Source organism: Pseudorasbora parva, chromosome 13 (assembly GCF_024679245.1).
Source record: "Pseudorasbora parva isolate DD20220531a chromosome 13, ASM2467924v1, whole genome shotgun sequence".
Lineage (NCBI taxonomy): Eukaryota > Metazoa > Chordata > Actinopteri > Cypriniformes > Gobionidae > Pseudorasbora > Pseudorasbora parva.
In genome coordinates, this window is record NC_090184.1 from 36,704,712 (window position 1) to 36,730,378 (window position 25,667).

The window sequence follows — 25,667 nt, forward strand, 5'->3', positions numbered from 1 at the left end:
GGTTGACATAGCTTATTTCTCTGAATTTAAATAATCTTGGAAACATAATGTAAATACACAAGTCAACAAGATTGCTCTAGTGGTTTTTGGATAGCCTATTTTAATCCAAAAATCTTACATATTGTGCCTTTAAGATGATTTGATATGAAGTATCCCAGCATGTAACATAATTCTGACTGGCTAAGAGTTAAGTTCATGTTCAAAAAGCCTTTTTAAATGAACAATAATGTGATGAATGTTTGGCTTTAAGCTGCTTTATGGGTTACGATTGAGTTGAAGGGTTGCCAAAAATACATAAGGGTGTACTGTTAAACCCTGCATTACACAATCAGGAAGGGCCAGACCCGACTTAGCCGTAGGCTATTAACATATTGTATCGATCATATAATAAGGCTAATTAATTTATTTATTTATACACGGGTTTTATTTAGGTCTATTTATTTCTCCATAGTGTGAGGAAACATTTGAATTAATTGTGAAACTTAAAAAAATACCAATATAATAGGCTATTAGATAAGCGCATTTAAACTATGAAATTCACTTTTCCTATCAGCTGATGTCCTGGCTTCAAATCATAGCCTACAGAATGTGATTCCCGTTTACGTAACACCATCTAGAGTCGCCGTCAACACCGTGTTACCTAAAAGAACTGAGGAACCCCTCCAGTGAATTTCATAATGAGGTTTTGTAAGGGCAGGCTGACGTATAAGGGCTTTGGAAGCCAGTGGGCTATGCAGTTCGTCCTCGCACTGAAAACATTGTTTTAACCCCTCAACTACGGACTGTGAACCAAACATGAAAACGACTAAGCCCGGGTTCAAAGTCAATGGAAGTCAAGTCATTTCAGCTGAACTTGTGGTAGGACTATTAATCAGCATTGCGTATCGGATTTGTTCCAGTTTGGCTTTGTCCTCAGAGGTGGGTCTTTACTTGCTGTGTGTGTGTGAGTGAAATAATGTAATTATATACAGTAATGTGTTTGGTTTGTAAATGTTAATAATAAGCGAAAACAAACTAGCTTATTCGTTTCGTGTGAAAATGCCTGCAAAATAGCAAATCAACACATTTAAAATGCCATGGTAGCCTATAGCCTAGTATAAAATAATAAAGCCTCCATATGAAAGTCATATGGATAAGTTCAAAACAAAATAGTTTGAATGGAACTGAACGCATCGGTCTCGAGACGCAGCCTACTTGTCGTGTTGTAAAACGCAACGCGCTCCGTCTAAACACAATTTCCTATAATAAATAATAGCCTAGTTTCTTTTTTTCTGCCGTTTATAAGTTTCAGAATCTTTTTGTTCTTTTGTATTACTAGCATATCTATGACTATATGGTACTAATAAGTAGCCTAATTTATTGGCAGTTACTGGTAATTGTGTAAAGCGTTCCGCTCTTGTGTTGCAGGGGGAAGGCGTCAGTGACGGAAGCGCGCAGTTTGAAGTAACGCGCTCACTCGTGTGTGTGTGGGTCGCCAGTAATATTAAGTTCATTTTCTTCAAAAGCAACAACCATCCACTTTCTCTCTCTGTTCATTCCATATCAAGGCTTGTGGTAAGTGAAATGCAGCTCAGTATTTTTTGAGCAATATATTGTTCGTCAGGTTGGCTAATCTAAAAATATAGGCTATATTATGAATTTATGATATCAGATTACACCAACATAATTATGGAGCCTATTTTTAAGTGTTAGGGGAAGATGTGCCTTGAAATGTAACTATGTAACAAAAAGTGGAAACAAAAACTGTAACAAAATCTGGTAACAAAAAGTGGATTAATGTAGTAGTTGAGATATAAATGACCTGTGTTGGAGCAGTTAGGTATATATATATATATATATATATATATATATATATATATATATAATATCTGACAATTCTTTACATTGCATTTCTGTAGTATATATTGCCATGTGTGTTATGTAACAAAGTCAGGCAAATAATTTATTCTTCAAATATACACTACGGCCACTACCCTTCAAAAGGTGGGTGTCAAAGATTTTTTAAATATATTAATACTTTTATTAATCATGGATGATGCATTACATTGATCAAAAGTGATAAGGGTTATGATGTTACAAAACAAATTGTATTTCAAATAAACATTGTTCTTTTGAACTTTCTATTAATCAAAGAGTGGTCTACTGAAAAATTATGGTGTCCACAAAAATATTAAGCAACTGTTTTCAACGTTTGTATTAATAACACATTTTCTTGAGCACCAAATCAGCACATTAGAATGATCATGTGACACTGAAGATAGGGTTATGATGCTGAAAATTCAGCTTTGCCATCACAGGAATAAATTACATTTTAAAAATGTATTAAAACAGTTATCTTATATTAGAATAATATTTCAAATATTACTGTTTGTTTTACTGTATATCTGATTAAGAAAATGCAGCCCCAAAGTTTTTAACTGTAGTGTATATATTTCAATAAACCTGTCTCTTGCGCGATACCACGAACTTAAATATTTCGATCCAATATGATTTCTGACCTGTAAGGTTGCCAGAATAATAATCATACACTGTTTGTTAATATGCCAGAGGAAAACTGACACCCCGACTGAGCCTGGTTTCTCCCAAGGTTTATTTTTCTCCATCATGCCCTGATCAAGTTTTGGTTCCTTGCCACTGTCGCCGTTGGCTTGGCTTGCTCAGTGTGGGGACACACAAATTATGATCTAAGTTATTCAACTAAATATACAAATAAAATTAATTTATAAGGTCTTATTTCATTCTATAAACTATAATACTGAGCTGCCAGCATTGTCGTTATATGATAAATTAAAATAAGCTGATAACATGTGAACGTCTGTACAGCCGAATCAAATTTTGCTGCTATATTGTCCTGTTTAACACTGTAAAGCTGCTTTGAAACAATCGTCATTGTAAAAGCGCTATATAAATAAAATGTATTGATTGGTTTAAATGTTGCATGTTATTATTTATTGTTACATTTAACTATATTTTCAAAAATGTTTTGCATCTTTCAGGCTTTCCTTTCATTGTTAGGAGTCTGCGGAGAGGGACACATTCATGGAAGAGATCGTACACATGTAGGTAACATGAAAACCTGATGTGAGCATTTTATTGTAACAAGTCACTGTGGAATGGTAAGTGTCTGAAAACAAATGTAAATGCAGTGCTCTTGACTTTTTCTGTCCTCTCATACTCTCCAGCTTCCCATGGTGGATGTGGTGGTGTTCCTGTTCTTTGTTCTAAGTTCTTTGATTCTTTTGGTCTTGGATCACAATCAGTTGCAAGGCTCTTTGAAACGATCTGAACGGCTCACTAAGCCCCAGAGGTTTTTCCTTCAAATGGATTTTTTGGCCAACTTCATTTTCGGCCTCATGTGGTTGGTTTTTCCAGGATGGCTACTTGGGTCACAGGTAAAAAACCTTGGACTATGTTTGATGGAAATGTTGGAAATGAAAAAGTTATTTTTATTTATATAGCACTTTGTACAATACAAATTGTTTCAAATCAGCTTTACAGGGATACACAGGAACATAATGATTCAGTAATGCAAACAGGGTACAATTCTGCTGTAAAGCAGCTCTAAAAAAATAGTGATATTGCAGTTGAGGTCAGTTCAGTATTGATGCAGTTCCGTTCAATAACCTTATATATCTTGTAAAGGTCATCAAATATGAAATGAGTTCTGTTAATCTATAAAGCAGCTCTGGGGAAAATGGTGATGTCATCAAGTGTAGCAAAGAGTTCATGTGGTCAGGAAGCTAAAGTTCTTCTAGGTGCTATTATCCATAGATATTAATCCTGGCTTTGTGTATCCATCCATTGTAGATTAGTGGATCTGAGGATAATCTTCATCTCACACGTGCATTTGGAGCCATGATGGTTGGAGACAGCTTTGTTTCTTTTACCACTCAGAAACAAATGGCAACCAATGAGGTATCTGTCTTCAGCAGCCGAGCTGTGGTAAGTTAAATGTACTATTTTTTTTGCTACATTTTGAATTAAATTAGCTCCAAGATGATTTCAAGTGATTAAGCAAATTGTAACAACTGCAAAAAGTGATATAACTGTACTTATAAAATAGATTTTAAAAAGTTGAAATGACAGGGTTAATTCAGTCTTCTCTCTCTCTCTCTCTCTCTCTCTCTCTCTCTCTCTCTCTCTCTCTCTCTCTCTCTCTCTCTCTCTTTCTCTCTCTCTATCTATCTATCTATCTATCTATCTATCTATATATATATGTGCTTTTTAATTCAGTTCATGTTTACTAATGTAGTTAACTAACGCTAACTATGAACCTTATTGTAAAGTTTTACCTTTTTTTTTTTTTTTTTACATGAAGCAATTTTTTGAACTACCTGAACATTGTTTACAGTGTAGGTTTGTATTGTGCCAGCTGTGTTTGTTCATAATAAATCAGACAAATAATATATTCTTCAAATAAACACTAACATTCAAAAGTTTGAAAGAAATTAATATTTGATGGTCAAAATGATTGTAAGGACAGTTATAATGTACAAAAACTAAATCTATTTCAAATAAATGCTCTTCTTTTGAACTTTCAATTTATCAGAGAATACAAAAAAAAAATGGTTTCCACAAAATATTGAGCAGCACAACCGTTTTCAACATTGATAATAATAACCAATGTTCTTGAGTAATAAATCAGAATATTTGAATTATTTCTAAACATATTATGGACTTGTTAACATTAAGAGTTATAATGTTAGAAAAAATCTATTTAAAATAAATGCTGTTCTCTAGATCTTTCTGTTCATTGATGATATACTTTTTTTGTGCAAATAATTTATTTATTACCATTTGGTTTGAAATAAATTGTTACATTTATTCATCAAGGATGCATTCAATTAATTTAAAATGGTGAGGACAGTTATGATGTTACAATAAAAGTTTGTGGTTTCCAAAAAAAATATTAAGCAGCACGACTAATTTCAACAGTAATAATACATTTTAATATCAAAATTTCGCATAATTAGCATATTAGATTGATTTTTGAACATAATGCAGAGTCATTAAGGTTAAGATTTAATTTGCAACAGTATTTTCTTCCTTAATGTGACATATCCGAGTTAAAGATTTAGGGTGGGATTTGATTTGATTCAAGAATGGGAAAAAAAAGACTTGTCAAGTTTGATTTCATGGTGACTTTAAGCATGCATAAATCTGTATCCATTTAGGGGACTGTGGCAGTTGTCGTCTTCATGATCCACTCCCAGCTCACCACATTGGCGTGGAAAACCTCACATCTCTGTTTCTGCCTGGCAGGAGTTGGTCTCTGGGCTGCTAACTCCATCCTTGGCTACCTGAGCTCCAAAGACAATAGGACAGAGTCAGCGAATTATATATATTGGCGTGCTGTACAGAAAAAAGACAGAAGACTTATCTATGTAAGATAGATTTTGTCATGTGCAAATATCTTCAGACATCATTCTGTGCGTTTTGATGCATGACAAACTTATTCTTCTGTAAATATACTGTTAATGTGTTTATAAATATTAAAAGGAGGTATTCCTTTGTAAATAATTGTTCTTCTTAATTTATACTCATGAAAATTGTAATTCAATTGAAAATATCACTTTCATCATATGTACAGTATATATGCAAATAAAGACAATGTTGGGATGTGAAGAGCAAAAAAACATTTTGTCAGCTGTCTGTGACCCGCCGTTCACACTCTCAGGTGTCGAGTCAGTCTCCTGCAATACTCACTGAACCATTTTGGTTCCAACAACTGATATTGCCACAAGCACCAAACTGCAAATATACTGTTTGAACTGTACAAGGGTGCAGTTTCTGTTTTTATTAGATTTTTATTTTTGAGAAAATGATTTAATGTGTTAAAGGGTTAGTTCACCCAAGTTGAAAATAACCCTATGATTTACTCATCCTCAAGCCATACTATGTGACATTCTTCTTCCAGACGAATACAATCGGAGATGTATAAATAAAAATGTCCTGGCTCTTCCAAGCTTTATAATGGCAGTGAATGGTAGCACAAAATTTGCCCCCCAAATTTAGCCATTATCAAAGTAATCCACATGGGTTAATAAAGTCCTTCTGAAACGGATGATTTTTGTAAGAAAAATATCCATACTTAACACGTTATAAAGTGAAATATCTAGCTTCAGGCGGACAGCCTTCCGTATACAACTTGCGTAAAAAGCATAACTGGCACGTCGATGACATCGGATGTATAGCGTAAGCGTATTGTACTATGAGAGGCGTTATACTTTCTTCGTAAGTTGAACACGGAAGGTGGTCTGGCAGTAGCTAGTTAGTTTGCTTTATTAGGTTTTAAATATAGATATTTTACACAAACCTATCTCTCCCCCACGCCCCCCGAACCGTGTGGACTACTTTTATAATGGATGGATGCAGCTTTAATTTTATTAGCATTACTGCATAATTTATGCAATACAAAAATTTAATAATTCCTGATCAAATGTTTTTATTTACAATCAGAATAGTTTTGCTAGATTGTGGCATCTGTGATAAATTATTTTTTTGACCTCTGGCCAAGAGGCTACATCTCCTGTTTTGTGTTGATTGTCAATGACAGCTTAATAAAGTGCTTAGCAGTTGTTTGGTCTCTTTGGCAAGACCTGTGCGAGCAGCCACATTGACCTTAATTGAACTTTATTCCTCCTGCAAAAGCCGCGATGCACTCTAATTTAACAAGACCCTGCTAAGTCCAAATAAACAGCTTTACCGTGCAGCGGAGACCTATTAACATCTCCATCAAACTGCCCTGAACCTTGCACAAGAAGTCTGATTCAACAGGTCAGTCATGGCACAGGGTGTGTTTTAAATATGGCCACTTGATGGCGCTCCATACACAGATTACAGTCTCTGGCGCAAATAAGAACAGTGTTGGTAAATGTACCATGAACTGTTATTAAAATGCCATTTCTAAATTACAGTTGGATAATCAGAACTGAAACTACTGTTGGATTACTGCTTATTACTATCCTAATAAGCTTTTTTTTAAATTAAGCAAGATGATTGCAGGCTCGTTTCAAGATGGCTGTTTCATTCAGTCATATTTTTACTCATACACATAAGGGTTAAAAACCGGTCATCATTTGGATTAAATTTTTCCCCCTGAGGAACACAATTGGAACAAATTCTAAAGAATTATACTGGTTGCTCTTTTCCATGAAATTACAATGAATGACAACTGAAGGTTTCAAGCTTCAAAGTGCACAAAAACATTAAAAGTAGGCTATGACTTGTGCACTATATTCTAAGTCTTCTTATAAGCTACAAAATAGGTTTGTATTAAAAACAAAACTAAATTGGTCAACAACGATATCCACACATGCTATATGTAAACTGACAGTTCACTGATATTAAAATGTATTACATAACGTTAGAGACATGGAAAAAAGGCACCATCCTGACCACACCATTCTAATTGACACACTAATGATGCCCATATTTAATATACATATCTTCAAATAAATATATTTTAATACATATAATAAATATATATTACATATATCTTTAAATAAATACTATATATTTTTTACGAAAAATCCACATTTCTACCTAAATAAACTGCTGGATTTAAAAAAAAAAAAAAAAAAAACAAGCCAATGAATCGTATTTTCACCAAAGCACAGCGAGTTCCCACACATCTATCTTTGTGCCACAGCTCCGAATTCCTGACTTATTTATCAGTAGTACCCTTTAAAAGTAGGGTAGGCAATTCCTGAGAGGTTAGCAAAAGGACCCCTTACGAAAAATAAGTATACTTCACGTTTTATTAAGTAATTTTCAAGTATATTTTTAAGTATACTTCATGGACTAAGTATACTAATATTAATGTGTACTAGTAGTAAACTTGTAATTGTACTATTTCAATACTGCTTGTGGCTAAATTGGCCCACATTTAGTATATAAAAGTATATGTTTATGTTTATGTTTACTGTAAGTGTAACAATTTAAACTTTAAGTGCACAACTACGTTTCTCATCTGTACTGCATCATGTACTACAAGTGAACTTACTCACCTAAAGGATTATTAGGAACACCTGTTCAATTTATCATTAATGCAATTATCTAATCAACCAATCACATGGCAGCTGCTTCAATGAATTTAGGGGTGTGGTCCTGGTCAAGACCCTGAACTCAAAACTGAATGACAAAATGGGAAAGATAGGTGATTTAAGCAATATTGATCGTGGCATAATTATTAGTGCCAGACGGGCCGGTCTAAGTATTGATGGTAGAGTCAGAATCTGGCGTAAACAGAATGAGAACATGGATCCATCATGCCTTGTTACCACTGTGCAGGCTGGTGGTGGTGGTGTAATGGTGTGGGGGATGTTTTCTTGGCACCCTTTAGGCCCCTTAGTGCCAACTGGGCATCGTTTAAATGCCACAGCCTACCTGAGCATTGTTTCTGACCATGTCCATCCCTTTATGGCCACCATGTACCCATCCTCTGATGGCAACTTCCAGCAGGATAATGCACCATGTCACAAAGCTCTAATCATTTCAAATCGGTTTCTTGAACATGACAATGAGTTCACTGTACTAAAATGGCCCCCACAGTCACCAGATCTCAACCCAATAGAGCATCTTTGGGATGTGGTGGAACGGGAGCTTCGTGCCCTGGATGTGCATCCCACAAATCTCCATCAACTGCAAGATGCTATCCTATCAATATGGGCCAACATTTCTAAAGAATGCTTTCAGCACCTTGTTGAATCAATGGCACGTAGAATTAAGGCAGTTCTGAAGGCAAAGGGGGTCAAACACTGTATTAGTATGGTGCTCCTAATAATCCTTTAGGTGAGTGTATAGTTAAATACTTGTGAAGTGCACTCTCATTAAACTACTAGTATTTATACTGCAAGTGTACGTTTTCTTTAAGTGAACATAAAATTACACTTAGTTTACTATATATATTATTTTTGCACTTTCAGTATACTACTGTTTTTTTAATACTTTAACTATACCTTAAACTAATTATTCTAGCTTCATGCATCCTTTTTATCAACACTTGAATGTGGCATATGTTTCATAAAGAAAGGCCACATTTTAAACAAAAAGTTGAGAATTTTTACCTTTTTTTTGTGTCAAATTTGATCAGAATCAGAACGATGATCATAACACAGATGGATTTGATCGAATCCATCACCACCCCCAAAGCTTACATGCTGTTTAATGTCTGATGAACGTGTTATTTTTCCACCACCAGCGCCCCTGCCTTCATCTTGCAGGAAATGCAGAGTCCGTTACCCTCGAGATGAGAGCTACGGACGGGGCCTACTCTAAAGAACCTCTAAATATAAACTTGCTGGTCTGTTAATAAATTAACGTCTCGGTTACGTATGTAACCCTCGTTCCCTGAAGGAGGGAACGGAGACGTACGTCAGAACTGAACCGACGAATGGGATCTTACTTTAGAGACCAATCCTACTTCGAGCATCTAACAACGAGCCAATGAAATTTGGCATGCGATCACGCATTCCACGCTCCGCCCCGCAGCGCGGGTATAAATAGGAAGTGGAATGGTAGATCAGCGCTTTTCCTACTGAGGAGCCGAAAGGTGACCGGACTCCCAGCGGAAGCACAGCATCTGGCGACGGGACGTACGTCTCCGTTCCCTCCTTCAGGGAACGAGGGTTACATACGTAACCGAGACGTTCCCTTTCAGTCGGTCACGTTCGACGTACGTCAGAACTGAACCGACGAATGGGATCCCTATGGAAAACGCCAGGATGCTGGCCCTTCCAGCGTCCTGCTTGAGCGCACTGCACCGTCTAGTATGGTACGGAAGTCAGGGCTCCAAGCAGGGAGTACAGTCACTGCTGTTTCTGCAAGACCCACTCAGAATGACTATTGGATAACGCTGGGAAAGCGTGCCTACCTCGTGCTTGAGAGAGAGGGTACGCTGCGGGGCCACGTCCTTCAGGGAAGGAGAGGTGGCAGAATACACATAAGGACTAACCTGGCAGGGTAGTGCAACATATGGCAGTCTCTGGGGTGGTTCCAGCCTGACTGAAGGGGGGAAAGAACACGCCCAGAGACGACAGAGCGGGCTCTGTCGAGGGAAAGACACGGGGCTAGCCCGAAGGGTAGCTGATACCGTGGAAGAATACACATATGGGGTTGCCGTGAGGGAACCGCTACATATGGAACCCAGCCTACAGCCACGTTTCACAAGCATACGGGTGCAGGCCTGGCGTCAGACGGTCCGCAACGTCTGACACCGGAGGGGTGACGGAGGAGCTCGACAGGGTTAGCCGGTTTCCCGGGGAACACAACTGGAGACAATAGACGCACGTATCCGGCCCAGAGGGCGGGAGTGGCGTTTCGCAAGCCGACACTTAGAACGGGCACTTAGCGCTCCTGGCCACTGGGGGCGAGGATGCGGGAAGATACCGGCTCTACACGTAAGCTATAGAATCTAGCAAACGTGTTAGGTGTCGCCCAGCCCGCAGCTCTACATATGTCTGTCAGCGAGGCGCCTTGCGCCAGCGCCCAGGAAGAAGCAACACTCCGAGTGGAGTGAGCTCTTACACCGAACGGGCAAGGCACGTCTTGGGACTGGTAGGCCAAGACTATAGCATCCACTATCCAGTGGGCTAACCTCTGCTTGGAGACAGCCTTTCCCTTCTGCTGGCCTCCGTAACAGACGAAGAGTTGCTCTGAGGTCCGAAGGCTTTGGGTCCGGTCAACGTAAGCGCGAAGAGCGCGGACCGGACACAGCAAAGCCAGGGCTGGGTCTGCCTCCTCCGAAGGCAGCGCTTGCAGGTTCACCACCTGATCCCGGAAGGGAGTGGTAGGAACCTTGGGCACATATCCGGGCCGGGGTCTCAGGACGACGTGAGAGTTACCTGGCCCGAACTCTAGGCACGATTCGTTGACCGAAAGTGCATGCAGGTCCCCTACCCTCTTGATCGAGGCCAATGCCGTCAGGAGCACTGTCTTCATTGACAAGATTTTCAACTCACAAGACGCCAAGGGCTCGAAGGGAGGGCTCTGAAGTGCTCGGAGCACTAGAGCTAAGTCCCAAGAGGGTATCGAGGATGGACGAGGAGGATTTAGTCTCCTCGCACCTCTGAGGAACCTGACGATTAGGTCGTGCTTCCCCACGGACTTACCTTCTACTACATCATGGTACGCTGCTATTGCTGCAGCATATACCTTGAGGGTGGAGGGAGACAGCCTTCTCTCCAACCCATCTTGCAGGAAGGAAAGCACGACACTGATCGAACACCTTCGGGGGTCTTCCCGGCGGGAAGCGCACCACTCAACGAACAGGTTCCACTTCAGAGCATAGAGGCGCCTCGTAGAGGGGGCTCTAGCTGAAGCGATGGTATCTACGACAGCTTGTGGTAGTCCATCTAGAACCTCCGCGTCCCGTCCAGGGACCAGACATGAAGATTCCAGAGGTCTGGACGCGGGTGCCATAGCGTGCCCCGTCCCTGAGAAAGAAGGTCCTTCCTCAGGGGAATCGGCCAAGGAGGGGCTGTCGCGAGGAGTGTGAGTTCTGGGAACCAGGTCCGGTTGGGCCAATACGGCGCAACTAACAAGACCTGCTCCTCGTCCTCCCTGACCTTGCACAGAGTCTGTGCAAGAAGGCTCACTGGGGGGAACGCATACTTGCGTAGGTCCCGGGGCCAGCTGTGCGCCAGTGCATCTGTGCCGAGGGTACCCCCGGTCAGGGAATAGTACCACTGGCAATGGGTCGAGTCCGGAGAGGCAAACAGGTCGACCTGTGCGGCTCCGAACTGGTCCCATATCAGCTGGACCGCCTGGGGGTGGAGTCGCCACTCTCCCGGAGGTGTCGGCTGACGAGAGAGCTCGTCGGCTGTCTGGTTCAGCACACCAGGGACATGAATGGCCCGAAGCGACCTCAGCTGCTTCTGACTCCACAGGAGGAGGTGGCGGGCGAGTTGGAGCAGACGACGGGAGCGTAGACCACCCTGACGGTTGATGTACGCAACGGCCGTGGTGCTGTCCGTACGGACCAGTACATGCTTGCCACGCAGCGGCCCCTTGAGGCGGCGGAGTGCCAGATGTACTGCCAGTAACTCGAGGCAATTGATATGCCAATGCAATTGCGGCCCCGTCCACAGACCAGCAACTGCATGCCCGTTGTACGTGGCCCCCCAGCCCGTGGTGGAGGCATCCGTGAATAGCACAGCATGCCTGGACACTTGTTCTAGGGGCACCCCGGCCCGGAGAAACGAAGTGCTGGACCACGGGCTGAAGGTTTGGCGGCAGTAAGGAGTCACTGGGACCCGGTACTGACCGCTCTGCCACGCCCACCTCGGGACTCGGCCATTGAGCCAGCGTTGAAGCGGTCTCATATGAAGCAATCCGAGCGGCGTGACCGCGGCTGCAGATGCCATATGCCCCAGGAGCCTCTGAAAGAATTTCAGTGGGACCGCTGTCCTGCTCTTGAACATATTCAAGCAGTTCAACACCGACTGGACTCGCTCCTCGGTGAGGCGCGCCGTCCGGTTGACCGAGTCCAGCTCCATACCGAGATAAGAGATCCTCTGTGTGGGACAGAGTTTGCTCTTCTCTCGGTTGACCCGAAGGCCCAACTGGCTGAGGTGACTGAGCACCAGGTCCCTGTGTTCGCACAACTGGTCCTTCGACTGGGCTAGGATCAGCCAATCGTCGAGGTAGTTGAGAATCCGAACGCCGCGTTCTCTGAGTGGAACAATGGCTGCCTCCGCGACCTTCGTAAAGACGCGGGGCGACAGGGACAGCCCGAAGGGCAGGACCTTGTACTGATATGCTTTCCCCTCGAACGCAAAGCGTAGGAACGGTCTGTGTCGAGGGAGAATAGACACATGGAAGTACGCGTCCTTCAGGTCGATCGCTGCAAACCAATCCTGGGGACGGATGCATTGGAAAATGCGTTTCTGCGTCAACATCCTGAACAGGAGCTTGTGCAGGGCCCGATTCAGAACTCGCAGGTCCAGGATTGGCCGTAACCCACCCCCTTTCTTGGGCACAATGAAGTAGGGGCTGTAAAACCCCGTCTTCATATCGGCTGGAGGAACCGGCTCGATCGCGTCCTTCGCCAGTAGGACCTCGATCTCTGACCGCAAGACTTGAGCATCGCTGCTTCGCACGGAGGTGAAGAGGATGCCCTTGTACTTGGGTGGCCGGCGTGCGAACTGAATCGCGTAGCCGAGTCTGATGGTACGGATGAGCCAGCGAGACGGCCTGGGGAGACCTAGCCAGGCCCCCAGAGACCGTACAAGCGGGACCAACGGCACCACAGACGTGCCCGGGGTGGGGCAGCGAAGCGGAGTACTCTGGCCCGACTCGGGAGGCCCGGAGGCGGCCCGTAGTGTTGCCTGAGCACTCCTGGTTTGGACAGAGAGTGGGTGAGAAGGCCCGGGGGCGTCCTCGGAGCCCACTCTGCTGTCCACTGCCCGGAGGCAGGGAAGTGAAGCACTCAGCCCCGACCCGGAAGGCCCGTGGGCGGCCCGGAGTGTTGACTGAGTGCTCACAAGAGAGGCAGTGTGTGGGTGAGAAGGCCCGGGGGCGTCCTCGAGGCCCACACAGCTGCCCCCTGGCGACGGGAGGGTAGGAAAGGAGTGACAAGGCCCGTGGGCGTCGCACACTGCCAACCTGACCCTCTTGGGGCCCAGAGAGAGAGGAAATTGCTCTTTTGGTGAAAATGTGGGTACCGCTGGACTCCGGAGAGCCAGCGGCAGAGATGTTGTGACCAGTGTTGCCCCCCCGGTCCTCCTCCGGGGGGGTGGGAGGGATGCGGACATCATCTCCCTCAGAGCAGCTCCTCTTCTCCCTGGGCTGCCCGTCTCAGGGCCGCTTCCCCTTACGCTTGCCGGCAGGTTTGGCGGGCCCTTGGACGGGTTGGGCGGCCCCCTTGCGTCCGGCGCCCTGCTTCGCGGGTGGAGGCTGCTGCTTGGGCTTGGCAGGGGCGGAGGCGGACGCTGGAGGACGCCCTCGGCGACGAGCAGACTGGGGGGCTGCCCCGGGCGGCTGGGTGGAGGCAGCAGCGGGCCGCCGGGGCAGGATGTTTTTGATGGCCTCCGTCTGCTTCTTGGCCACCGAGAACTGCTGGGCAAAGTCCTCGATGGCGTCGCCGAAGAGGCCGGCCTGACAGACAGGGGCGTTTAGAAACCGAACCTTGTCCGAATCCCGCATGTCTGTCAGGTTCAGCCACAGGTGGCGTTCCTGGACCACCAAGGTGGACATCGCCCGACCCAGGGAGCGGGCCGTGACTTTCGTCGCCCGGAGGGCGAGGTCCGTCGCGGCTCGCAGTTCCTGCATAACTGCCTGGTCGGAACCACCCTCGTGCAGTTCCATGAGCGCTTTGGCCTGGTGGACCTGCAGGAGCGCCATGGCATGCAAAGCTGATGCAGCTTCTCCGCAGGCTGCGTAAGCCTTGCCCGTCAAGCCGGACGAGAACTTACACGCCCGGGAGGGGAGACGCGGGGCGTGCCTCCAGTCCGCAGCGGTCTTAGGACACAGGTGCATCGCAACCGACCGCTCGACTGGAGGGATCCCCTCGTAGCCCTTAGCTGCACCACCATCGAGAGTGGTGAGGATGGAGGAGTCAGTCGATCGCTGGCGTACGCTGTACGGCGCTACCCAGGACTTCGTGAGCTCCTGATGCACTTCCGGGAAGAAAGGCACCGGGGCGGGACGCTGAGAACCAGCGCGACCCGTCCCGAGAAACCAATCATCCAGCCGCGAAGGTTCGGGACGTGGTGGAGGGTTCCACTCAAGCCCGACACTTGCGGCGGCCCGGGCAAGCATAGCCGTAAGTTCCGGGTCAGACTCGGGCAACGCTGTCACACCCGAAGGGGGCAACGCAGCCGAGTCTTCATCCTCGGAACCCATTAGCTCATCCCCCGATGCAGCAACCGACATCTGGTCCTCCGCCGGAGCCCCAAAAGAGACGACTGGCGCTCCACGTGGGAGGTCAGCGCGCCCTTCCGGAAGCTCCACCGGTACAGTGGAGGGGGGAGGGGCCCGAGGAGCCGTGAGACCCGTCGGGTTTACCCTGACCGACACCCTCAGGTCCCCACCAAGGTCATCAGCCAAAGTAGTAGCCCTCTGCTTTGCAGCTGGAGGACCACTAGATCGGGGGATGGACGATGGTGTTCCACCTCTTCTGAGGTACTGGAGACGGGACCGCAACACTGCAATGGACATATTCCCGCAATGGGAACATGTCTCATCCACGAACGCAGCCTCAGCGTGCTGTGCGCCCAGACACGAGAGACAACGAACGTGTCCGTCAAGCGGGGACAGAAATCGACCGCACCCAGAAACACACGGCTTGAATGACATCTTGAAAAAGACGCAGGGTCAAACCGTGTTGCTCTTTTGTGAATGGAAGTTTTGCTCTTTTAGTGCTGAAGCACTCAGGGAGATGACCGCGGCTCCACGCAGTTCGATAGTGCAAGCCTGCGTGAGCTCTCAGTGATATGTATGTGTGAGCGCCCAGCGAACCAACTGTAATGTGTGTGTGTAAGGAAACGCTCAGCGAACCAAAGCTCTTTGTACACTCTATCACTGAAGTGGACGGTCTCTCGCTGACGCGCCGTATCACCCGCACTGGCAAACTCTTTCACAGGAATATTCACGACTCGTAGTCAGAAAGCTCTTCGTAGAAAACAGCAATGAAGACTGTTCGGCTCCGAAGTAGAAAGCGCTGATCTACCATTCCACTTCCTATTTATACCCGCGCTGCGGGGCGGAGCGTGGAATGCGTGATCGCATGCCAAATTTCATTGGCTCGTTGTTAGATGCTCGAAGTAGGATTGGTCTCTAAAGTAAGATCCCATTCGTCGGTTCAGTTCTGACGTACGTCGAACGTGACCGACTGAAAGGGAACACATTGTTACTTAATCTGGCCTTCCGAGTCTTTCTGGTAGAAGTGCACTGTAAAAAATGTTGGTTGTTTTTTGTTGGTTTAACTTAAAAAAGTAAGTAACCTGGTTGTCTTAAAATTTTGAATGAAGGAAGGACAATGAAGGAAATTTGTTTAATAAATAGAAACTCAAAATATTTTTGTATCTGAACCACATAACAAATTTGATAAATCATGAAAATTACACTATTTGGCATGTTTCACTACATCATAAGGAATAAAACACACACAATTACCCAATATGCTTACAAAATCTTTTAATAATATTTTAATAAAGGTTGTCGATTCTCAAAAAATGTTCATTGTGTTAACTCAAAATTTCAATTTCAATGAACTCAAAATTTTAAGGCAACCAGGTAACTTGTTTTCTAATAACTTTTTACAGTGTGGATTTACTTATTGTAGAGTTACCGAAAGTTATCATGAGCATTGTAATGGTTGGAGCGGATGTCGTAACAAATATCAGTAGACAGGGAAGATTTTAAAACAAGCGGTTCATTCATAAATTTGTAAGATCTTACCACAAACATGGAGACAGAACACAATGAGACCAGCGCTGAAATGGGGTGGAGCTAGGTCTATAACGCATTTTTATATTTATTTACTTAGGTAAAAGTACAGAAGTATTTGTTTTCAAAAGTACTTAAGTATCAAAAGTAAATTTCCTTTTTTATGTCAAAGCATTATTATATTATTGTTGTATAAATGCACACTATGCCATCATGGTTTAAGCCATTCAGTGATGCTCCATCTGACATACTACCACTACGACTAACTTAAACTAATTTAAATACTTGTATATAAGTTACAAAGCTCTTTACAAAGCTGCTGTCACTTTAAGGCCGAATGCACGAATCCAATACACTGATACACATCTGATATTCTCCCAACTGTTTACCTTCAATTAAGACATAATCAACTTTGTTTATGTGAATACTCAACAAAATGAACATTTTGACATCCGTCTTCTTCCATTTTGCATCAGTGTTCAAAAAATGTTGTGAAATCATCGAACTTCACGAGACCCTACAAGAATGATTCCTGAAAGGCTTTCTGCAAAAACCCAAACACCTTTTAAAGAAAAGGAAAAAAATCATCCACTGACTTTCAAAGCTGCCACAGAAACAACTTTCGACTTTGAGGACCTCAGTAGAAATGTAGTGAAGTAAAAAGTATGTTATTTTTCTTTCAATATAGTGAAGTTAAAGTACTCAAGAAAAAAAAATACTCAAGTAAAGTACAGATACTCAAAAAGTGTACTTAAAGGGTTAGTTCACCCAAAAATGAAATTTCTTTCATTAATGACTCACTCTAATATTGTTCCACACCCGTAAGACCTCCGTTCATCCTCAGAACACAGTTTAAGATATTTTATATTAAGTCAGCCAGTGTATCCAAGTGTATGCACACTATACTGTCCATGTCCAGAAAGAGAATAAAAACATCATCAAAGTAGTCCATATGAGACATCAGTTGGTTATTTAGAATCTCGTGAAGCATCGAAAATACATTTGGTCCAAAAATAACAAAAACTACGACTTTATTCAGCATTGTCTCTTCCGCGTTTATTTTCAAACTTCAAATAAGGATTCAAACGGTAATGAATCAGCGTATTGATTCATGATTCGAATCGCGTGTCACACTGCTAAAATCACGTGACATTGGCGATCTGAATCATGAATCAATACGCTGATTCATTACTGTTTGAATCCTTATTTGAGGTCCTTATTCCATATTTTAAAACTATTTGTAAAAGAAAATTTCTATTTTAATTTTATTCTGCAGAAGCGCTTTACTCTTAGCAGTGTGAACAAGTGTCACAGCAGCCGGTGAGCGAACGCACAGAGTAACGTCATAACATCATTTTAAACACACTTAAATGTATATAATATGATAAACAGAGCTGCGTCATACTCATGACCTGAAAAGTGGATATAGCGTAGACAACTGTGTCCCATCATAAAAAAAGTCCTGCCTCTCCGTGTGTTTGTGTAACAATCGCTCCAGCGGCCTTGCTCAGCTCCACAACACTTGGTCCTGCTTCATGCTACCATAACATTAATAATCACATTCATGAACATGATTTCTGCCCGAGTCCAATCCCGATTCTTCTCCACTGGCTGTGAGGTGAAGACCACATGTCCCAAGATTCTGAGCTCAAACTTGCCGTCATCAAACTACGCCTTTGTTTTAAATAGGCGCCCTCTAGCGGATGGAAAAGCTACATAGTGCAGCTTTAAAATGATTTCTGGCTGAGTCCCATATGATTCTTTACAGAGGTGAAGACAAAAAATCCCATGATTCTGTGACATCAAGGCGTCATCAAGCCATGCCTTTGTTATAAATAAGCGACCTTTAGCGTGAAAAATTCATATTGCGCCTTAAAAAAATGAATCGTGTAAAAGGTTCTCAGTGTAGGTTACCATTAAGAACTCTTTGTCTGAAGCATCTCCTTTAAATTTGACACATGGTTTCTTTGATATTGTTCCATATTTAAAGTACTGTAATTTGCTGACAATAACAGGGTCTCAGCCACAAGCTGTCTGTTTGGCCAGTGTGGCCGTAGACCCAGTTAGAACAGCCAGAGCTAAACGTCACCATGAGAACAGCAAAATGACTTTGGCTGGAGAGTTAAATCTCTATCAGATTAAAGTCTTCTTCACTGTAACTGCTGAGCTCAGAAAGGGAGAGATTCATAAAGTCCAGCCAAAGGTGACGTCAAGACGAAAGTATTTTACAATTGGAACAGGCCACTTCTAGCCTGGATACCAGCCGAACGTAGTTCCGCACACAAATGTTTTAGGTCGGGCAGTTCTGACTAGAATTGAGTGTGACCATGTCAGGCTAGGCCACTTCAGTATGAAGATGAAAAATGTATTTATCAACAAACTTCTGCAGAAGCCAAAAAACAAAACAAAAAAACAAAAACAAACCTGTGACTTGTTTCATGCCAAGTTTTTACAAATTTCATTAGGCTACTATTCCTTCGCAACAATTAAAAAAAAAATTGATTTACAAGAATGAGACTGATATACATTGCATTAGTATATTTTTACATTAGCACAGTTTTGGACTGTTTGAATGATTTCGATTACTGGATCACTGAAAAAGCTCCTAGTGTCTAACGGCTTTAAATGGGCTGATCACAAACAGAGAAGCAGAATCGAGTTAAAGAGTTAGAGAATGGATATTTCCTCCTACCAGGGTTACAGGTGCTGTATGCTCAGTGTGATTGTGATAAACTCCAGAATTCTAACAGCATCTACTGCGTGATGAAAAGTAAGTACACATACTCCACATACTTCTGTAATTTATTTAAATGCGTTAAGGACTTTAAATTGACCACATGCGTTAACGTTGACAGCCGAAATCTTATATTTTATATAAGATTAAATAAATATAATATTATATATATATATATATATATATATATATATATATATATATATATATATATATATATATATATATATATATATATATTTAGTTACTTGTGAAACTCTTCTATGGTGTAACAGGGTTTTCTAATATGATAATAGAGTTTAGCACATTGTTAAAGAAGTTCATGTGTTGTGATCCTCCTAGAATGTTTTGTCTGTTGTTCTTTTTCTTGTAATTGTTTTGTTGTCATGACAAGGTAATTTTTAAAAAATAAGGTTTTACAATAAAATTAGCTAATGCACCCCTTCCCCCACCAAAAAAAGAAAAAAAGTTTGCTGTTTATTTTGATCAACAGAGGGCGCTACTCATTTAATCAGTTTTATCGTGAGATCGTTCGTCTTCTTCAGCTACTGATGAGTTGCTATTTTGACGTTGACAGTTGGACATAACTACACAACCACAAGAAGAAGATAATTTTATAAGGTAAGACATTGTTATCAGCTTCCCTAATGCACCTAACCTTATACTGTGAAAAGCATTTTGTAAAAATGCTCTCTGCTTTTAATTTACGTGATGAAGTGCGAGTTGTTCACACAGGACGTTTCTCACTTTTGTTCGTTTGCGTTTAAGTTTTTCATAGTCTTTCGCTTCGAGACTTTTATTAAAATGTCACAAAATGCATTCAAGACGTGTTTGTAATTTTTTGCGCTGCATTTAATAACTGTTATTGAATTAAAAAACGCGCCCAGAACTCGGGCCTTCAGTTATAAATGTAAAACAATGTCCTCAGCATAGACTGATAGAAATGTTATAATATTAACACATACAAAAAAATAAAAAAAAATAAAAAAAATCATATTAGATATAAATAATAAAATACATTTAGATATTTGTGAACGTTCATAAACTACTGACCTGTTGTATTAGTTTGTAATCAATAAGACTAAGAGGCATCGTTAATGTTGTAAATATATTTTTGTTGGTATTGCTGGTTTTGTAATTAGCTGTGTTCAATTGACTGAAGTTGACCAGTGAAAGTTCCTCATGTATCAGTTATATATATTCATATCTCTTTCTTCTTATATTTCTTATTTATGTATCTTATATTTCTGAAGTGATTCTGTAGTAATTCTTCTTTTAATAATAATAATAATAATAATAATAATAATAATATGTTTTATTTATATAGCGCCTTTCCAGAGCTCAAGGACACTTTACAATAAACAAACAACAATAAAGCCAATTGACAAACAGAGTAGACAGAACAACAGTAGGCAATTAAGAGGGCAGGTACAATAATTGAGAAATCGGAGTGGAGAAAAAAAAAAAACATTCTATATAAAAGAGTATAAACATATACTATAACATTCAGAAAAGAGGTGTGTTTTGAGCATGAATTTGAAATCAGAGATAGTGGCAACAAAACGGAATGATCGGGGTAGAGAGTTCCATAATTTGGGTGCTATTACACTGAATGATCTGCCCCCCATTGAAGCAAGGCTTTTGGTTTTTCAGTGCCTGGTTGTGCATTATTTTATTGTGTCTTATTGTTTGGCAGTTACAGGTTAACAGTCATGTTTAAAAAAACCAGCAGAATATTGTTTGTGATTGTTTAATTCAGTATCAAGACTGATGTTTTGCCACACATTTGAATTCAGTAAATAAAATGTTGTTTTTCTTCACCATTCACAATGCCAATTCAGCTTTGCCCCAAATACAGTTTCACTGCTGGTCATTTTCTGACTCAGGAGGTTGGAAAACCACTCAAAATTGGCCCATCATTTTTCAGTAAATTGCTCTTTAAAGTTGAACCTTTGTGTTTTTTGTGACATTGTCTGACCTGAAAAAAATTAAGAAAAATCAAGCATCGGTGTGCCAAAAAAGTGGCCGACCACAACAAGGTCGATTTTTATGACAGCGAGCGGCTTCTAATTGATCTCTGGTGATTTGCACTCTGGCCGGCCATTTATGATCTTTCAACCTGATGAATTTGTGTGCACCTTTCTGTCACAACTGTGGATATGTCCAGTGACGCATGAATCCGATTCAGCAGTTTTCTTGTAAGATTGCAGATATATTGCCGGTAAAGACCTTCAATTAGAATAGCACAGTTGACATTGTTGGCAGTACAACATTCACTTCAACATACATCGCCTAGAAATCTATACACACCCTAGCGGCAGCAAATCTAATCTGCCCCCGAGTGTCGTCTAGCAACTCTCAATACCCTTCTGAGCTGTAAACGCCAAACTCTTGTCGGGCCAATCACATCGTGTATAGAGTCGGTGGGCGGGGCCATAATGACGACGGCCGAGTTGCGTTTGTGTGCTTGTAGCAAACACAGAAATTGGCGAACGGCGGTCTTTCGAATCAGCTTTGACAGCGACTCTGGAAGACTTGGAGTTAAGCTTTTCTCTGAGAAAAGAACAAAGAACGGCACTGAAGTCATTCTTAAGAAGGGAAGATATGTTCGGAGTTTTGCTGATCGGATACGGCGAATGTTTAATCTATCAACAAGTTCTGTTTCACCTTCATTGCTCTGGTTGGTTGTAGTGATAACCAATCGTGTGCAGAGGGAGTTTGAAAGACAACCGTTTATCCCGCCTCTCAGACTGAGCCCTGTCAATTGTGAGTTTCCAGACCAAACATCTTGATGTGGGTCTGGCTTGTCAGGCTAACGTTCACTAAGAGTGATGAGAAAATGTTTTTCAGTAGACCATTCATTCTCAATGATCAACTTCGTATTATCAAAATGGATTATTAATTGAATATACATAGTGCATACTAGGCCCTTCATGATTTTTTATTCATCATATGATAGGGATATTCTATCTAATCACAATTATGTGAGATAAGCGCAATAATTGGACAGTTTAATTTTCAATTACATTTTGCCATCCAAATAAGGGATAATTGAAGCGCCTGATAGCATCAAATGCACAATATCATGTCTCCTTTTCTGGTGTGGTAGGGAGAAGCCGGCGAGTCATAAGCTGGTAGGGAGTAACCAAAAAACTATTATAAAGTAGAGGGTCTACCTTTATATGAAATAAAGGCTTGTGTATTTAATTTGACTGGATAATATTATAGTATTAAATATATAATTGTTAGCACAAAACTCATATATATGACATCATGCATTGCAATTGTTTAATAAAAAGCAGAGTTATTTGTATTAAAAGTCACAAGCCTTTGTGATGACATTGTGTCATCCTGGTCGTCTCTGTGCCAGACTTATTTGATGTGACTTTGGCTTCACATCAAATAAACTTCCTTTGAGGGTTATTGACTGATCATTCTCACCAAAGAACACATTTCCTGTAAAGCTGCTTCTTGCAGGGGTACTTCTATGACAAAATAACAAAAAAACATTAAAAAAAGAGAAAGAGCTGTGTGTGTTTTGTTTTCCCTACGTGGAAAAGGAAGTGAATGTGTGATAGTTTTGCTAGAGATAAGAAATGAGCTTTTTTTTTTTGGTCTGTGAAAGAAGGCTTCCTTGAGTCAAGATATGCTTTTCTTGACAACATCCGTTATAGCGTTTGCCTCACGTATCTCCAGATGTCATCGAACAATGCAGATTAAATTGTGATCAAATCACAATACAAATTTCAGCTCATGTTCCACTTCATGAAACATGAGCTGAACAAATTCCTCCACTGTAACAGTCATTCTCAGATTAAGTAAATAATGCTGTAGCTTTATTACAACATTTTGTTTTTTAAGTTTAACCAACATACAGAGCATGCAAACTTAATTCATGTTTTTTTTTATACTTTAAATAGGCCTATAAAAATATATCGGGTATCTGTCATTAATTGGGTGTATATCAGCCCTTGATTCAAATAAGAGCAATTTCTGCACAGAGAGCAGCGATTAGATTAACAAAGCTCTAAGATGTCGTTACAAAGCCCATCTCACTACAGTGGCTCTACAATCATTTTATGAAGTGACGATAATTAGTTTTTGTGTGCACAAAAAAACAAAACAATTAAGATTTTGAAAAACTCCTTGGTAAAGCCAGAGTCACGTTATTTTAGCAATTTGGCGGTTTGACATGCGATCTTGATACAGTGATTTATAATGTTTCGAAGCTTCAGAAAGCAGTGTTTTGAAATCAGCCATCACTGTATTAGTCATTATTTTAAAAAAAATTGCGCACAAAAACTATTCTCATCGCTTGTGTACATTTGTGTTCCGAAGATAAACGGAGGTTTTACCGGTGTTTAATGACATGAAGGTGAGTAATTATTGACAGAATTTTCATTTTTGGGAGAACTAACCCTTTAATGTTAAACAACAAAATATGTTAAATATTTTGTTATTGTTACCAACATCATCATTGTGTGCCTGTGTATTAGTGTTACTTGTAGAAGTGTAGATTTTAATATAAGTCTAATCTATTGTTTTTGAAAACGGGTGAATCTCCAGTTGTCACTGATGACTGTCGTTTGGACCTTTCTGCATTACAATCTGCCATCAAATGATAAATTGAATTTTTCCAGCTGCTGTGAGAAAAGGCTATAAAAATTCTGCCACCTGCAGCATCCTCACACGCGATAAAGCCTACTAGCTAATATCCGGACTCCTTTATGTATCAATCAATTAATCAATCAATCAATCAATCAATCATCTTTAAATCGTCAATCAGCATAGTGCTTTTACAATGACGATTGTTTCAAAGCAGCTTCACAGTGTTAAACAGGACAATATTGCAACAATTTTATTCGGCTGTCCAGTCGTTCTGGAGAAAACTGTGATGTTATCAGCTTATTTTAATTTATCATATAGCGACAATGCTGGCAGATCAGTAATATAGTTTATAGAATGAAATAAGACCTAATGCATGTATTTTATTTGTATATTTAATTGAATAACTTAGATCATAATTTTCGGGTCCCCAACTGAGCAAGCCAAGCCAATGGTGACAGACATGTACACAGACATGATGCAGTTACACAAAGACTCAAATTATAACACATTATTACAAGCTACCATTGTGAGATGGTTGTGCAATTGCTCAAATTTATTTTGGAAAAATGGATGCATGTTTCATAAACCTACTGTAGGCTACTTAATTTATAACTCTATGTTTGTACTTTAGTTTGAAATTAGCTTCTTTGTTTGTTCATTTTTTGTTAATTTTTTTGTTCATTGTTCTTCTTTTATATAACAAATATAAAATAATAATGATATGATTTGTTATCATAAGTGGGGGCTGGCTGTCCATTTCCATCCTGTCCTATAATATATACCATAAGAACTATGGTCACCCTACTTATAGATCATATACATTTTTTTTTGAGTTTATCCTCTACTTAAAATAGTATTTTGGTCATCTTTTATTCATTTTGTGCTTCATGCACTGATGTCTTTGTATGACAAAGAGTGAATATTAGACAAAATAATTATTTTGTTTAGTTGGTTTTATACATACAGGCAAACAGTTACCGTCATATTTTTAAGTTCTATGCAAACATCTGTTTTAAAAATGGATGTAAATCAGTCATAAAACCATTATATACATATTGAATGTGACATAATGGAGATTTATGTTGAATGAAGTCCGCAAACTAAAAATAAAATGGATTCATGTGGCGTAAAGAAACACACATGGTCTTTGAATAATGCTTTTTTTTATTACTAGAAATAAAACACACATTATTTTTAAAGACCAATTGCGAATGCGACTCAACCAATAGCCACAATCACTGCCTGTGTCCAAAACAATGCCTACAGATTAGCCTTTAATAGTCATTAGGCTTTGGCACTTGAAAGCCCCGGTGTGTTGTGGGATTGCAAGCGACGGTTGAGAATTTTGCCAGTGTCAGCAGAAGGGGGGCATTTTTTTGTAAGCAGAACAACAGTAAACAGATTATATGGCAGACAAACAACGGAGAGTGTTCCTAACTGATCACCTCATTACAGAGGAATAACAAGGCCAGCTAAGATTAGCAGCGGGGGAATGAGAACTTGATTGTAGTGGTATTACAGAGGTCCCTTAAACCGTACTGCTTATTAGCCGCAGGTTGAACCGTTCCTGTGTGGGTTTTAAATGGAGTTGGGCTCCTCCTGTAGGCAGACTGTAGACGTTTCCTCAGTGGGATCACATTAACCCTCGCTGTGAGCAGCATGGCTGCCCTACAGAGCTGTGGAAGTAGGACTGCTAATTTAGCTTATTATAATTCAAAGACGTATTTCGATGGTTGCTTGGTTACCGAGAGAGCTCACTGCATGACCAAGACCTCGCTTTATTTAAATCAACATTTGTGCACTTTGGGCCATTTATTTTAGACACCACAAAAGAAAGGATATTGACTTTTCTTGTGCAATAAGTGTTTAATGTTATTGATGTCGCTGAATGGATCGTTTAGGCTCATTAGCCTGTGTCTGCATCACTAACTATTTC

The 25,667-nt window shown here is 41.2% G+C and overlaps 1 protein-coding gene and 1 long non-coding RNA gene across 2 annotated transcripts in view; both read left to right on the forward strand.

Moving 5' to 3' along the window:
- Positions 1–603: 603 nt before the first annotated feature.
- LOC137038282 (uncharacterized) lies at positions 604–5,997 on the forward strand. Its single transcript, XM_067412751.1, has 6 exons — positions 604–918; positions 1,408–1,554; positions 2,997–3,059; positions 3,183–3,392; positions 3,808–3,942; positions 5,175–5,997. The coding sequence occupies exons 1-6, from the start codon at positions 796–798 to the stop codon at positions 5,391–5,393; spliced, it is 897 nt and encodes a 298-aa protein (XP_067268852.1). The 5' UTR covers positions 604–795; the 3' UTR covers positions 5,394–5,997.
- A 13,698-nt stretch (positions 5,998–19,695) lies between these two features.
- Positions 19,696–25,667, forward strand: part of LOC137039083 (uncharacterized) — a 33,225-nt gene continuing 27,253 nt past the window's right edge. The window contains exon 1 of the long non-coding RNA XR_010897586.1: positions 19,696–19,744. This is a non-coding gene — a long non-coding RNA (uncharacterized lncRNA). The remainder of the gene's footprint in view (positions 19,745–25,667) is intronic.